General features: G+C 39.7%; 1 protein-coding gene across 12 annotated transcripts in view; it reads left to right on the top strand.

The window, feature by feature from the left end:
* The window catches only part of CEPT1 (choline/ethanolamine phosphotransferase 1), a 32,468-nt gene that overhangs the window by 1,727 nt on the left and 15,296 nt on the right, over positions 1–15,445 (top strand). For 5 of the 12 annotated variants that reach the window (XM_009667307.2, XM_068918108.1, XM_068918109.1 and 2 more), the window contains exons 2-5: positions 1,491–1,892; positions 5,368–5,515; positions 6,534–6,675; positions 13,763–13,847. In XM_009667307.2, coding sequence (XP_009665602.1) covers positions 1,491–1,892; positions 5,368–5,515; positions 6,534–6,675; positions 13,763–13,847 — 777 coding nt within the window. Of the gene's footprint in view, positions 1–13; positions 339–1,490; positions 1,893–5,367; positions 5,516–6,533; positions 6,676–13,762; positions 13,848–15,445 lie in introns of those variants that run through there. The other 7 variants (XM_009667308.2, XM_068918101.1, XM_068918103.1 and 4 more) reach the window with 3 other exon arrangements.

Genomic DNA, 15,445 nt, shown 5'->3' with positions numbered 1-15,445 from the left:
GCCTGGGCCTGCGCTGCGGGGCCGGAGCCCCCGGCTGGGCGCCGGGCCGAGGGGCGGCTGTGCCCCCTCCTTTGGCTGCTCGCCGGCGAGCAAACAGGCCCGGGTGAAAGTCCCGCGGGCGCTGGGGCAGCGCGGGCTTGTTTGCTCTGGAGGAGGAGGTGGTGTTTGGCCGCTTTCCCTGCTTGCTCGGGGCGGGGGCTCTCCTCGGTGCGAGCAGCCCCTCAGTAAGAGGGAAAAGCGTATAGTTTAGTTACTTGTGCTCTAGCTGTTTTTCCTGGTTGTTCTGGACAGCACCAACTGATGCCTCCTAGCTGACTAATTACCTGATAGCAGTGAGTGTGAGTTGGCCTGCTCCCAAACTTATCAAGCTACCAAACTTATAAGCAAGGCTTTCCTTTCAGTCTGCTCTCCTCTGCTAGAAGGCTTTTCTGAGTCTGGCTTTCCGTGGTCAGGAACTGCCTTAGTCAAGCCACGGAGGGTGGAAATGAGAATACTTATTCTTATGCCAGTGTTGACCTTGGATTTAGGTAGCTTGTCTTCTCTTCCTAGTGTAGGCCCTGTTGTCTTCCTCTCTCTGGCTTTCTTCTGTTAGACTTAAGAATTAGGGCTTGCTTTCTTTCTTTCTTTCCTGGTTTCTTGGTTGACTCTTGTAGGTAAATAGCAAACCTTGGTAGCCTTTCTCTACTACTGTTTTTTTAAGTTCCTCTGGAAGGCTATGTGTTTCTGGTTGCCTGTCTCCAAGAGAGATGGAACATCACAAGGGCCCCTGTGCATACTGAAAATGCTGTTCCTGACCCAGCTTTTCCCTTCCACAGCTATCTCATGCTGGTGTCATTGGGCTGTCTTTGACCAGCTAAAGCTGCTGTTATTTCATAGCTCCTGCATGTTTCTTGTCCATCCTGAATGTTGCACAGACCATCAGCTTTTACCTGAATCAGGTTAAATTTAAAAAAAAAAAAAAAAGAAAAAAGAAAAGCAATCTTAAAACTGTAGCAAAGTGAAATGAGCCTTTTTTCCTTTTTTTTTTTTTTTTTTGCTCACTGTTTCTTATGACTGCCTTTAGGTGGTTGTTCAGCTTGACTAAAGAGGCAAGGCTGTTTCAAGCTTGTCTAAGGCTTTTCAGCTTTCTGATAGACTTCAAATTTTTCTGTATTTGTAGTATTTTTAGTGTTTTCACTTGGTAAACTAAGAGGTATGCATGTGTTGGATAGAGCTAGCTCTCTTAGGGGAGAGAGATGAGGGGTTTGAGTGTACTTTAGTTTGTAACATAAATCAGAGGTGTGGTGTATGTTTTTGCTGCTGGTGAAATGCAGGCTGGTGAAGAGAGGATATTTGCTTCAATAGGCAGCAGGAAGGGTTTTAAAAAAAAGAAGGAAAAAAAAAAAAGGCAGCTTACCCTTTTGTAACTGCATTGAGGATACTTTTCTACCTTCTCTTCAACAATGCCTTTTTCCCTTAGAAACTTTTCCCTTTTTCCCTTTATGTTGCAGGATCTTATGGTTCTTCTTAACAGCGGTTACCTGCCAAATAAAAACTCTGAGGCCAACCAATCCATGAGTGGGCATCGAAACATAAAGAGACGATGTGGGGAGTCGCATTTGGAATCCCCTGCGGGCTGTGGTCACGGTCCTGCTGCTGGATGTGTGTTAAGCAAGCTAGTTCAGTTGCCTACGCCTCCATTGTCAAAGCACCAGCTAAAACGGTTGGAAGAGCACAAATATCAGAGTGCTGGACGATCCCTGCTTGAACCACTAATGCAAGGTTACTGGGAATGGTTAGTTGGAAGAGTTCCAGCCTGGATTGCCCCAAATCTGATCACCGTCATTGGACTGTTAATAAATATATGTACAACTCTGCTATTAGTCTATTACTGCCCAACAGCTACAGAACAGGTAAGTAACAGGCCTCGGACAGTCTTCGTTCATATTTACTGTGATCTAGTAGCAGTTGGCACTGTTCTCCGCAGATAGGAGAACGCACCAAAGAACTGTTTCTCACTGAACTGTTTCCCACGATTTTCATGTGTATGCTATTCTTTATAAATGTTTGTAATCTACTTCTAATGTGTATACTTCATATAAGTACTCGCATGCAGAAAGAGCATGTTTGAATTTTTGGGTCAGCATGCTGCTTGCTGAGTGAAACAGCTGGGTTCTCCTGGGGGCAGATGGAAGGGGTGTCACAGGCCAACAAGCACTGTGTGAAATGGGGTCTAGCACCAAAATAGCTGTTCTGGTAGCAGCTGGGAGGGACCTGCTGCAAGAATGCTGCAGCCTCACAGGATATACTTGAGTTCATGTGCAGATGATTACAGTTGCAACTCCATTTCTTAAAAACATACGTGGCATGTGAAAGTGTTGCCTGTTTGCTTTCCTGCTGTGTGACAAGGTTAGTCACCTTTGGCTTTGTCTGATCTAGAGTTACCACACAACAAAAAATGCAAGTTGAATCGATTGATGGTTAATTGAGTTTGCCTGTGAACCCAGCTAGAGTTGCAACACAGCAAAGGACTCTAGGTCAGGCAAGGACTAAGCACCAAAGTGATGCAGCTTGGGAGAGCACAGCAATCTCCTTCCTCCCTGACTTATGTGACTAAACCCAGCATACTAAAATAAACACACACCTTTCTCTATCCCATCTAGGGCGTTGGCAGGTTATATTACTGGGTGGCCTGTATCAGGACCTTAGATACAACATATAACAATTGTGGGAACACAAAATTGTTTTCTTGAGCAGTATGCCACCTGAGTAGTCTGTGATGTGAAGAGGCCGGATGAAAGGCAGAGGTTCTATTCTTTATTCTGAGTGTACGAAAAGCTCGTGACCTGTCCCCAGGGAATTGTTTAACTTGTAAATTCTGGTTTCAAGGGTAAAAAAGTCTTTACAAAGCGTTTCAAGTTACTAGTTTCAAAGGTTTCTCTTCCTCACTCGAAAAGCCTTGTAAGGTATCTTAAGATATGCTATTGTTTGAATATTCAAAATTCTAAAAGCTGCTCATGTCTGTATGGATTGAAAAGGGGACTTATTTGGTACAGAAAATATTTTATTTATTATGTATATAAAAATTATTTTAATATATATTTAAAATATATATTTTTATATTATATTTTATTTATTTAGTAGCTGGGGAACCTCTCTTGAGTTCTAGATCTTGAAATGACTAAAATCCTACATAACCAAGGCTAAGAGGTGAGGTTGAGGGAATGTTTCGTAATCAAGTGACATAGTTTATTTCTACCTGGACTCTACAGAAACGCATTAGAAGTTGGAACTTTCAGTGCTGTGCATCCCAGTTTCATATATGATATAGTGAAGAGGTGTTTACCTCTTCTCCTGGAAATCTGTTGAAATATTTTGCAATAACTTGTGAAATTTTGCAAGTTTAAAATGGAAAGTAGGTATTAGGTTTGAGTGGTGAGTACTTCCAGTGGCTCCTTCCTTTTCAGGCTATGGCATTCTTCTTTGTTTTAACTTGTAGTCTACTCAGATAGCGATATTCCCTGGGGCTGGGAGTTTGAGATTCATTTCAGTAAAGAGACTTCAACCTGTCTGTACTTCAGCTACTTAGCAGCAAGTATAGGCCACTGAAGCAGGGCGTAATTAACATCTAGAGTACGGTTGTGTTTTAGGTGGTAATTAAACTTCTCAAGTACAGACAAAGCTATGCTCAGAGTCAGAATGTCATATTGTTAGCTGCAGTCTGCTCTCTTAAAACACTGTTTTTGTGTGTGTAACAGTGTGAGAGTTACTTTGTGCTTAGCAAATGGGATTATTTTCTCGCTTCAGCAGAAAAAGCTTTGTGCAGAGGTAGCTTTCAGCCTGCTCTGATTTGCCATATGGTACTGCAGCCCTGTGTGCTGGCAGGGCAGGGAGGATGCCATCTCAGTGGTAAAGCTGTAAGCTTGTGCTTTTAAGTGGTGAGCGACTGAGAAGAAAATAGGGCTTCAGGATGCCAGGAAAAACAGTTAACTTCTCCGAAAGCAACAGTGCTTTCAGGTAAATAGCCTCTTCGTAATTCGTTCTTAGTTGTACTTTTTTTTTCAAAAGCCACTTAGCACTTCAAGCTGATTAAAGGTGTGTTTAGGGGAATGTAGCTATCTCTTAAAAATTCTCTGGTAGCCCCAAAGAAAATGTGGATTGTTCTACTGTCTGCTTAGTTTGGGGCAGGAGGGGAACCCAGCTAGCAAAGCACTGAGCAATAGAACTGCACTTTTCTCTTTTCTTTAAAAAGAACAAAAAGATTTGGATAATAAAGGGAGCTGTGAAATCTTAGGCGGATACAAAGAGCACCTAGTAGAAACACACTGATAATGAAAGTAGTGGTTTAAGAAAAGAAGAATCAACAGTCTGATTTTTAAAGTTTATAGAGGAAAAAAATTGCATGATCCTGAAAGATAACTTAAACATTGAGTGTCAAATTTATATATGAGAAATAGAAATGGTATCACAGAATGGGATTCTGTAGGGTCACAGCCTCATCTAAGCATGGTCTTCTGCATGTATGTGGCATGTTCCCCCTTCTCTTGTGCTAGTTCATGTGAACACATTGCTAAAAGCAGAGTATGCTGCCAGTTTTCAAGGCAGGATGGACTGAAATCTGTTTTATATAGCTATAGATTTAAAAAAAAAAAAGTTACTCTACAGGATGTGAGTATTAAGGGTTATTAAGCATAGTTTTTTTTTTTTTTTTTTGGTTAAGCTCATGTTAGCTACAAACGGAAGGAAAATCAGTGGTGGAGGTCCTGTGCTATGGAGCACTGAAGTTTTAAAAATCTCAGTTGACATAATAACTAAACCTTAACTCCAGGAATCGGAGTGCTATGCAGTGACACAGCTCTCAAACGAGTGCCCCTGCAGCTTGGTAATACCCTGTATTTGGTAGTGTTTTTAGTATGTGACATCTCTTTGGGGTCTTGTCAAGGTGAACTGTGTTCCTGAGGCAGTCATATGTTTTGGGGGCTAAGAAGGTGTTCGAGTTCCTAAATCACCCGGCTGGAGTACATCTGAGGAAGTAGAAGCTAGACAAGAGCTTAATTGTGCCCCACTTTGCATATGCAGTGCTATAAATTTTTCAGATGTGCAGTGAAGCTTTTCTTCCCACTTGAGAAAATTTGCTATGCCTATTAATCTAAAATAGTGCTTTGTGTGTCACTGTTTTTTGCATTTCATGTGTCATAACCCCCTCTGCCTGCCCCTGTAAGGACAAGCTTTTGAAAGGTAGAGAGTCCATGCATGTAACTTCCTAGATTTTTAGATGAGGAAGTATGTACAAATGAAAAGCTGTTAAAGGAGGGTGTAAAATAGCTTAACTAAAACAAACCTGAAGGTTTAAAAGTCTCTTACCATCATTGACGATTTCTTTCTTAGGCACCTCCCTGGGCGTATATCGCTTGTGCGTGTGGCCTTTTCATTTACCAGTCTCTGGATGCTATAGATGGGAAACAAGCAAGAAGGACAAATAGCAGTACTCCATTAGGAGAACTTTTTGATCATGGCTGTGATTCACTTTCCACAGGTACTGTCATTTTTAATTGAAGTATGAGGGTTAAGTGACTCTATTTTAGGGGTCAAATCTGGAATACAGAAAAGCATTGCTTTACCTGCTGTTGGAGAAATGGACAACTGGTATTGCTGACTGTGTAGCTTTTCAGGCAACTCTTGTCTGCATACAGTACTCTTAATGAACTGCATATGACCTTTCTTGTATTACATAGTCACATCCTTAATTCATTCAGTGTCAAACTTGGTCTGAGCCATCAGGTTTCTGTGTATGCTTTATCACAGTGCTAGTTATGAAAACTTACTATAAGAAGCACTCAAAGTGCCCTTCCATTTTATTTTCAGTCTAACTTATGTAGAACAATTGCAAGATCAGATATTGAACCTAAGGAGTGGGACAGTAGAAGTCCAAGTTTAAGACTAGTATGAGTAAGACTGGTTCCCTTAAAGGTATGTAGAGGCCAGCCAGCCAGCTGGAAGTTTAGCCCCTTTTGAAAAGAAGAGATCAAATTCTTTGAATTACTTAAATTCTGAAGCTCTTATTCTTCAAACTTTTATAAATACTTTTTTTTTTTTAATGCAAGAGAAATTATAGAAACCTTATGACTCTTGAATGACAGACCTTAGATTTTTCTCAATGTTGTGAGAGCGAAGAAAACGAGGAAAAACATGCCCAATAAACCTTAGATATTTGCGAAAACAAACTCTGGCCGAAGACTGTAATTCCATAAGTTGCTGAAGTTCTTGAGATTTAGAAAGGCATTAACATCAATGAAAACTGAGGGTACTTCGAAATCCTCAATACTGAGGACTTCTGACAACTGATAAGAATTTAAATACACTTTTGCGGTTTGTGGGGATTTTTTGTTTTTTAATTGAAGCCTTAATCTCAACATCTATGAAATAAAACACATGAGGATAATTTCATAGTCTTTCCTTTTCCGGGTCCTTTGTTAGATTTGATTCAGGTAAGGTTCTTTACACGCATGCACGTTTTATTTTTTTTTTACTGTGTGACTGATTTTCTTCTGCAGTCTTTGTGGTTTTGGGAACTTGTATTGCTGTGCAGCTGGGAACGAACCCTGACTGGATGTTCTTTTGTTGTTTTGCTGGAACATTCATGTTTTACTGCGCGCATTGGCAGACGTACGTCTCTGGAACGTTGCGCTTTGGAATGTAAGTAACCTGTCCGAAAGTAAAACTGAAAGTTATGCTGCTTTCCTGTCTAGTTCATTTTTATGAAATTGTAGTTAAGAACCTTAGAGTTGTAGTAAATTGTTTGTATTCATGTATACATGCATATAGCTTGTGGAAGCTATTATATGTTGGATCCACAATTAATATGGAATGTTACTTAGCTTGGGTTAGGAGTGGAAAAATACTCTTTTGCCCTATTACTTAATCAGGAGCTTATGATTTGAATTTGACTTAAATAAGGGAAAGTACATGGTGTCTCTTCCCCAAGAACTGAACGCTTTTATCAGATGGTGGCAATCTGGTTTTAGTTATTAAGTTAAACTCCTACTTATCGCTTTACACATCCTGGCAAGTCAAGTGATATTGTTAATTCTTACTACTAAATACAACTCTTAATATAGTCTGTTAATTGACATTGTGCCTGCAATTTAAAGCTCTGAATCTCTTTTAGTTAGTGTAGACTCTAGTTCAATGTTGGGACCAAAATTGCAATTCCGAAAAAGGTCAACAGCTAAAGTCTCATTGGTGGGTGGGAGTTCGTGAGGGAACTTATCACAATGAGCTGTGAGAGTCATTAGCCTTAATGTGGAAACATATGTTTTGTTCTAACAAACGTATTTCAGGTAAATATACTACGGAGTGGTTCTTGCATCTAGAAACCTCTGAAATTTGACCTTAGTTTGTATGGGATTTTGAAACAATTCTACAAGATGTTGTAATAGTATTCAGTGTTTACTGGGGGGAGGAAATCGAGAACCATATTCTAATCCTGATTACACCAAAGCAAAAATACAAGTTTCTGTCAATTCTCTGCTATTTTATTGTTAAAAGTAAAACATTTGGCTCAATTTATGTATACTTTAGGTATCTTACCTTCACACCATATTGAAGGTCTCAATGCCTAGTACTTCTAGCTTCCATTGAACTTTATGGGGCCCTAATAATGAAACTTTTCCAGTTATTGATCAGAGAACCAAAAAAACTTTGGCATGTGCTTGACTTTACAGGTGCAAGTATGAAACTACCTGATTTGCCTGTGTTCTCCAGACAGATATGTACATTACTACTGGTATTCACTGCAACTTTTTCATGTGGTGATCTCTATTTTGTGAAAAGTCTTTAAACCTGGAGACAGTGTTTTGCAGCAGACACATTGTTATGCATGGCTTTATATTATGAGGATTTGACTCATCAATATGTCGCTAATGTAGAGAAGGTAATAAGGGCACAGAAGCATGCGTATCATTATTTGAGATATCAGACAGCGTTGCATAGTAAACACATCTGTTTCATTTGCCCTGTGTCATAAGGTTAATAGACTGCCGCAAGCTGACATTCATTTCTATGGCAAAAACTCTAATTACTGATTATTCCTGTAAATGATTCTCACTGATATTAAGTGTGGTGAAACAAAAGCTTCAAAAAACCTAAAACGAAAGCCTGTATTTTACCTGCCCTTTCAGATCTGCTGGGGCATACAAGTTTATGGTGGTATTGCTCTTGAGTAAGTGGAACTGAAGATGGCTATTGAAGGGAGCTGATAAGTAGCTAGTGTGCAGGAACTCGTTCCTGTCTCTGTGTGCTACGTAGTCACTCTATGTCAAAAGTAGACAGAGGGGGCTATGAAAAGTGGTGATGTTACAGGAAATGTGATGGCATTTCTAACTTGCCTTCCCTTCCAAAAAAGCAGGAAAGGGCATGCAGTTGGTGACTGCTTATTGTATGCCTGTGATGAGCTGGTGTCCAAGAAACTGTATTTCGTTATGGAGATCGGCTCAGTAGGTAAAGTGAAGGGGGCTCGGAGAAGAGCAGCAGACTGCTAAAGGGCTTGATGAGATCAATGTTTTAGTCTTTATACACAGTTTAAACTTGAAGAGTTAAAGGTATAATCAACTTGGCTTGCTGAGAAGTCTGTCTTTCTGAAACAAAAAAAAAAAACCCAAAGCCCAGCAACAGACCTTAGCATGTCAAGTTTAGTGCACTGTATCCGCAGAGCAGGAGCGTTCACCCTGAAGGAGGAGAAAGTGGGATTGCTTCTGCCAAATTCCTACAGGGTATTGCAGGTGGAGAAGGAAAGCTGTTGGTTTAATTGTGCCCAGTAGTTGAATATACTGACTGTTCTGGTTCTTTCTCCCTGCTGGCAACTGCTGAGCTGTCCTGGGCTGCTCTGGGATTACAGAATAATCACCTGTGATAGTAAGGTCTCAGTGATCTGTCTCTATCTTTAAATAATCATATACTTCTATTAGATCTTGGCAGCAGATACAGACCTCTTGAAAAGCAACTTGAATTGTTTAAATAGCTCAAATATTAGCTAGAGGTCAGTGTTGCTTAAAAATCCACAGTGAGGAAGCTGGAAGTATCCCAAAGCAATTTGAGTATGTTACAGTAAAAGTCACTATAATATCAGCAGTGCAAAGAGAGCAGGAAGCACCACAGTGAGAGATAGAAGTTGTTTTTTAAAAATTTTTTTAAAGAAACAAGCAGCCCACCTGGGAACAAGTTTATGAAAGAGCAGCATACGCTGCACACTTAAAGAAGCAAAACAGTGATTCTGAGTTGCACAAAAGCATTCAATATTGAAGCAGTCCAAATGAATTACTTTGTTTTCCTGCCTTGTTTTTCAGCACAGTAACTGGCTTATCTGGCTTGTGAATTACCTGTGCCACGATACAGGATGAGCTGTGTTTCAGGCCTGGTCTTATATGGGTGCAGCTGTGCTGTAATCGGTGCATCTCTGGTTTGCAAACAGTGCGCTCTTTTGCACAACATAAAAATTGAGCTGTTAAGCCCAATTGGATTTCCACATACCCATGTGGAAGCAGATCTGGTATTTTAGGAAGACGATCCAGGATATGAAACACAAACCCTGGAAGGAATTTGCCTGCAGTCAGCTGAGTCCAATTGTGATTATTAGCTGTGATATTATTAGGTGTGATTATTAGTTCCTCCTGGCCCAAGCTTGCTCCACTTGGTTTCACTGCTTCTGTACCTCCTTGTTGTGCTAGCTTCAAGGAGTGTATTAGCAGCTGTCCCTGTGTTATGTAGGTTCAGTAGTGTATCCAGCCTTACAAGCTCAGTGCAGAGACGGTCTGACTCTCACTGTGAGAGTCTTAAATCCAGTATAGCAAGCAGCGAACCTAGAGCTGTTAGGCTTCGTAAGATGTGAACTGGCTTCCGCGCTGCAACTTGATTGCTGTCTTAAGAGAAGTGAGCCACGGTGCCCCTGCCACTGGGTTAGAGCTGTGCAGGCACAGTACCTATAGCACAGAAACAGAAATGAAGACAATGTAGAATTGGCTGTGCTGGGTTGGGGGCAGTGCTAAAATCAGACTTATAAAAACCGAGGGGACCCATCAGGGCTCCACGTGAAGACATGAAGATGTGGCTGCACTGTGAATTCCAGCATTTGTTCCCCTTATGAGTTAATGCATTATCTTGTTTGTTCCAAGTTTTCTTTAACTGAGATGATGGGAAGTTGGCAATCATAGTAATCAAAGATGTATATAGACAAACAGTGAGATGGAAATTAGTTTCTAAGGGTGCTTCATAAAGCTAGCCAATGAGTTACAAAATGTGATCTTGAAGTATTCGTAATTAAAGGTTTGGATAGAGGATGTTGGCAAACATTAAGAGGAAGGAATAGTTTTTAGCAGGACTGAAAAGTTGCAAATACTACTTTACTGTTTGAGTAATAGTCCCTAGTGAATAATAGTCCCTAGAGAAAGCAGAAGAGTTTGAGCTATCTAATGGAACAGCCACTGTTGAGGAATGTTGGAGAATCTTGGGGAACATTCCTGTTAAATGACACTGTAGCAGTTGTACGTGAGCAAGGGCCCCCTTGATAAGAGTGGTTTGGGAAGGGAAGAACACTAAACTGTCTAACATTGAGCCCTGCAGCCAGTACTACTACTGAGGTATAAGAGAGATAGTAAATGAGGATATGTTTCAGAAAACAACTAAACCCACACCTTTTTCTATAGCACTTTACAGAAAAGGAGGTAGTTTGTCCTGGAGAGGCAATTTGCACCAAATCCCAAAATACATAGGTGGAAGCCTTCCAAATTAGGGAAGTTTAGCACAGTGAGTGCTTCCTCTTGGGAGCAGTTTCAGGATCTCAGGATTATGGTAGGAGATAAGGCAGTAATCTGTATAGTTATACAGTTTAACACTTTCCTTGTTAGTTCTTCAGCGGTTCTTGAAGAACTTTAACATCTCTGTTATTTGCACGGGAAAGTTTGAAGTTCAGCATGGCCTCTCTTGATGTCAGGAAGGACTTTGTTTCTCTACGCTTGCCAAAAGTATGTGTTGAGGTGTAGCTGTGATAGGTGTTAAGTTTGCTTGCAGTCTGTCTTCCTCTGTGTACTTCAGTTACTCATTGCCACCTCTCTGCATTTCACTAGTGCTTCATGTGTGTTTGTATTATGTAGAAATAGGAATAAGGGCCTTGCTGCAGTATAATACATACAGCTGAAATTAATGAGGGCTGTAGTAAACCGTAACGGTTGTCTCTGTCATGATCCTCCTCCTCTGCTTCCCTTCCCTCTTGGAAGTCCTTTGGCAAAATGTTTTAAACCAGGAACCAAGCAATCATGTGCTGAGATGCTGCTGCTGATTTTTTTTTTTTTTTTTCCTTCTGCTGTTTTCATTGAAAGATGTTCTTACCGCTGTGTGAAGCTGAGCTCCAACATGATAGACACAAGCTTTCCCCTATTTATCTGGTCTACAAGACTTTTAATCTACCTTAATGAGCAGCAAAAGGAAAAATTGGCATGTCAGCTGAAGTGTATTACAAAAGGGAAGGGAGAACAGCTTCTAGTTGACTTTTAATTTTGTTTTTTACCTAGAGATGAATTTCCTGTAACTGGAAATAGTTTTAATTCGGTGAAGCGTTTCTTCCTTCTGTGCAGTTTGCTTTATTAATACTATTTATGTATATCACTGCATCCAAGTGAGAATGCTGGTTTGGAATGATTTAAGATTAAACTTCATAATAACCTTTAGAACTAAGCATTTGGACTTCTAACTTGTGACTTCTTAGCTTTTTTTCTCTCATGTGATGATGAACACTTTCTCCTTGGTGCAATGATTCCTTTAAGAAAACGATCTTTTGTCTCGTGCTCAGATTCGTAGTTTGTTGCCCAGCCTGAGTAATCCCACTTGCGCGCTTGGTAGATGTGGATAAGACAGACAGAATAATCATCATTTCTTGGACCAAAGTGCTGCTGCGTGGAGTACTAAATAATAAACATAGCGCCCCTTGAGTTTCCAAGCCTCACAACTTCTGTTTTCTGATAAGGTGAGGGTGTCTTTTCCTGCTACACAGGAGCTGTCACAAGGACTTCTGTGAGTTGAGGAGGAGGATGCATAAAAACCCCTCTTAGTGTCACAAAGTATTAAAAAAAAAAAAAGTTGTGTTGTCAGCTGTATCAGTAGTGATTGACTTGATTTCAGAGCAATCTCCAGTGTAAGTATCTGTTTCCCAATGTTTTTGCTTGATTGACCTTCTCAGAAAATCTCTTACGTTTGAACTAAAGCCTTTTAGTTCACCGTTTTGGACAAGGAAAGAATTGACTGCAGCTGTCTCTAGGCTTTGAAACTCGATTCAGCAGTAGCCATTTTCAAGTCTAGTGTCTTGGCTTGTTTAATCAAAACAGGATGTTTTAAAAATTGCATGTTGAATATGCTCAATAAATTAGCATTGACAAGTGTGTGTTCTTCATGCATGACTAACCAGTTGCATGTTGACTGGCTCAAGATGTTTACTACCTTAGCAAGGGAACGTAGCAGTGTGAAAAGCAAAGCAAATAGGAGTTGCCACTGGCCATGTTTAAGTAAAGTTAAGCACATGCCTAGGTTGGTGGTCCCCTTTTAATTTTTCCTGAATGTTAAAATGTAGCCACGTCCGAATTACAAATATCGCTTATTGAGTAACGTAGGAAAAAAGAAAATTCCAGTGTCCAAAAGTAACAAAAGTTAGCTGTTGTCAATATATGCAACTTTCTCTTCCTGTAGTCCCTTAAAATATCTAACATTACCTTTTCTAATTATGTACTGTGTATGTGATGTGATAATTCAAATGATTATCAGACTGAAATTCAGTGTACCATGTCACTGAGCATGGGACTGTACATCATACTACACTTTTTTAGAGCTCTGACAGTGCAATTATGAATGTTGTTTCTCTTTTTAATTGATTGGCGTGTTACTTGATGGCAGTCTGCATGCTTCTGTTAGAACATTTTGATAAGTTCTTGCCTTAAACAGGATCTCTGTTATGGCTGAATTTATTTCTGAATCTTTTTTTTTTTTTAAACTAGGTGAATTGATGTAAGTTTATTTTATAACTAATTAAGTTTAATCTAATGCTATAAATCTGTACCATAGCATTAGATGTCGGGTGAAAAATAAATGTATACAGGAGATATAGTTCAGTTACCACTGAATCAGGGTCTGTAGCTCCCTTGCTTTAACGTTATTTTCAGAGAAGTCAAGGAATTAAATGAGCATGGAGATGTGAGTCCGTGCCCTCTCTTGGAGGTGACTAATTGAAGATGCAGCCAGTGAAGCCTGAAGAAGATTGCATTGTCATCTACATGTCTGTTCTACAAAAAATAGGCAGTAGCATCTTTGTATGGAAAAATCAAATATTGAGCGTCATTCAGAGGCATGAGCCGTGGGTTAGGAAGATAAGAGATTGAGTTGTGTCTTTGATTATAGCTTTTATTTGCTCCGACCTGGAGCAAGGAATTCCACGCTGCGTTTCCTCATCTGCAAAACGGTGATTATACTTGCTCACCTGATGGAGTTGTGCTGTAGAACCGTAAATTGCATAAGCTCTATATGGAGTTTTGAATGTGTAAAATGCTACACTGGTGACAATATTTTTGTCACACTTTTAATGCTCTATTTTTTTTTCCTGATCATTAATTCCCCTTTTCTGCCCTTTAAATTATCTCATAGTGAATTTATAATGCTCTGAGTTGCCCATATTTTGTTCTAATGGGTTGAATTAGCTGAAGCGCTCAGTAAAATGTTTTGAAATGTTTCTTTCCCTCATGCATAGATTTGATGTTACAGAGTCTGTGCTCTGTACAGTAGTAATCCAGCTTCTCTCAGGAACTCTGGGGCCCTGGTTCTGGAACTATACGGTAAAGTGAACATTAATGCTACCCAGCAAACAACGGCATGGACTAAGAGACAGCACCTTTGTCATGCACGTAGTAACTGGCATATGAGAAGCATCCTTCTAAGGGTATTTCACAAGTGCTCCAAAACGAGGGCAGAGAAACAGTTACAAAGTATGAATGAACATTAAAAATCCAGTCCAATTGGAAATTGGTTTTGAAAGCATCAAAGCAAAAGACTGCTTGTTAAACAAAAGTTTGTTTTAAATGTGTGTGGGTTTTTTTTATTTCTGCCCCGGTTCTGGCATCACCTAAAAGATAACCAGGGCTGTGGAAGCAGCTCTGTAAGTGTGGGTCTACAATAATTCTGTTGGAACTGCTCTTTAAAATTGGAGAGATCTCTTTCAAAAGAATTTAAATACCTTTCCACCAGAAAAAAGAATTGCTCGGCTAGTTCATGGAATCGTATGCCATGCAATAGCTTAAGAAGTTGGCAGTTATTGGTTGGAAGTAGCTGTTTTGACCTATGTCACTTTGTCCTCATAGCCTAGTCATTTAACTGTGCTTCGAGCTTCATTGTTGAGTAACTTCATTTCCTGGTTGTCTTTATTTTCAGAATAAAGACTTTTCCTTCTGTCTGTGCTAAAGGTATCCTTTCCCACTCTGGTTTACCACTCTTCAGAAAGGACTCTCTTCCTTATTTCAGCTTTTTACATGTGGTATATGTAGATTTTCTTTTTTCCCCAGTAAAATGGTACCATTAAAAGTGAATAGTTTGGCTTCCTTGAAATTTCTCGTATTTGTTGGATTATTAGCTGGGAGTTTTCCTTGAAATATCCAGGGATATGAGAATAGCTTTTTAATAGCCTACTCAAAACTGCAATGTGCTTTAAGCAAAACTATCTGGAGATTTTGTGGCAGGCAGAGTGTTTACATATCTCTTATTAAATCTGCATTGCTGCAAATTATGCTGTTCTTTTATTTTTCATTTAATATTTCAGCATAAGCTCTGCTTTCAAGAGGCTATTAAAAATTCTTTAATTATTGGTTCTACTTTAGATCAAACAATATTAGCAATCTGGTATATCATGTTACAGCCACTGGCTCCGTCTGACGCGAAGTGAAATGTCAGTTGAGCCTGCTCTGAAAGTAGTCAAATGACATAATTTTTAAAGACAACATATGAAAGGCTGGAAATACTTAGTTTCAGGAAATGGTAGTGTTTCAAGCAATGACTTGAAGGAAGGAAGGGTTTAATCAAGATTTTAGCCTGTTGTGCTAACAACTTTCTGACTATGCCTGAGAAGACACTTAGTTTTAAAATGTTTTTCCTTAAGTACTGAGTCACAGTGTTTTTGGTGACAGGAAGCAACTTAAAATCTATAATGAAAGTGAATCAGTTAACAGTTTATCCTCGACCGCTTTGAGTCAGAGGGAGAGGAAAAAGTTCTAATCCTTTGCATAGGTAATCTGGAACCGATCGGCTCATTACGGTCTCCACCCTTGGAAAGGATGCCTTTGCCTTTCGTGGAGAAAGTTAGTTTCACAAATAAATAAAATGGTTGGTAAAACTGCTATGTGTAGTGGATGAGCTGGGCATAAGCATTTTTTCCACTTTTCTT

Source organism: Struthio camelus, chromosome 24 (assembly GCF_040807025.1).
Source record: "Struthio camelus isolate bStrCam1 chromosome 24, bStrCam1.hap1, whole genome shotgun sequence".
Taxonomy (NCBI): domain Eukaryota; kingdom Metazoa; phylum Chordata; class Aves; order Struthioniformes; family Struthionidae; genus Struthio; species Struthio camelus.
Note: the sequence above shows the minus strand (reverse complement) of the source record. Positions and strands in the feature narration are given on the sequence as shown.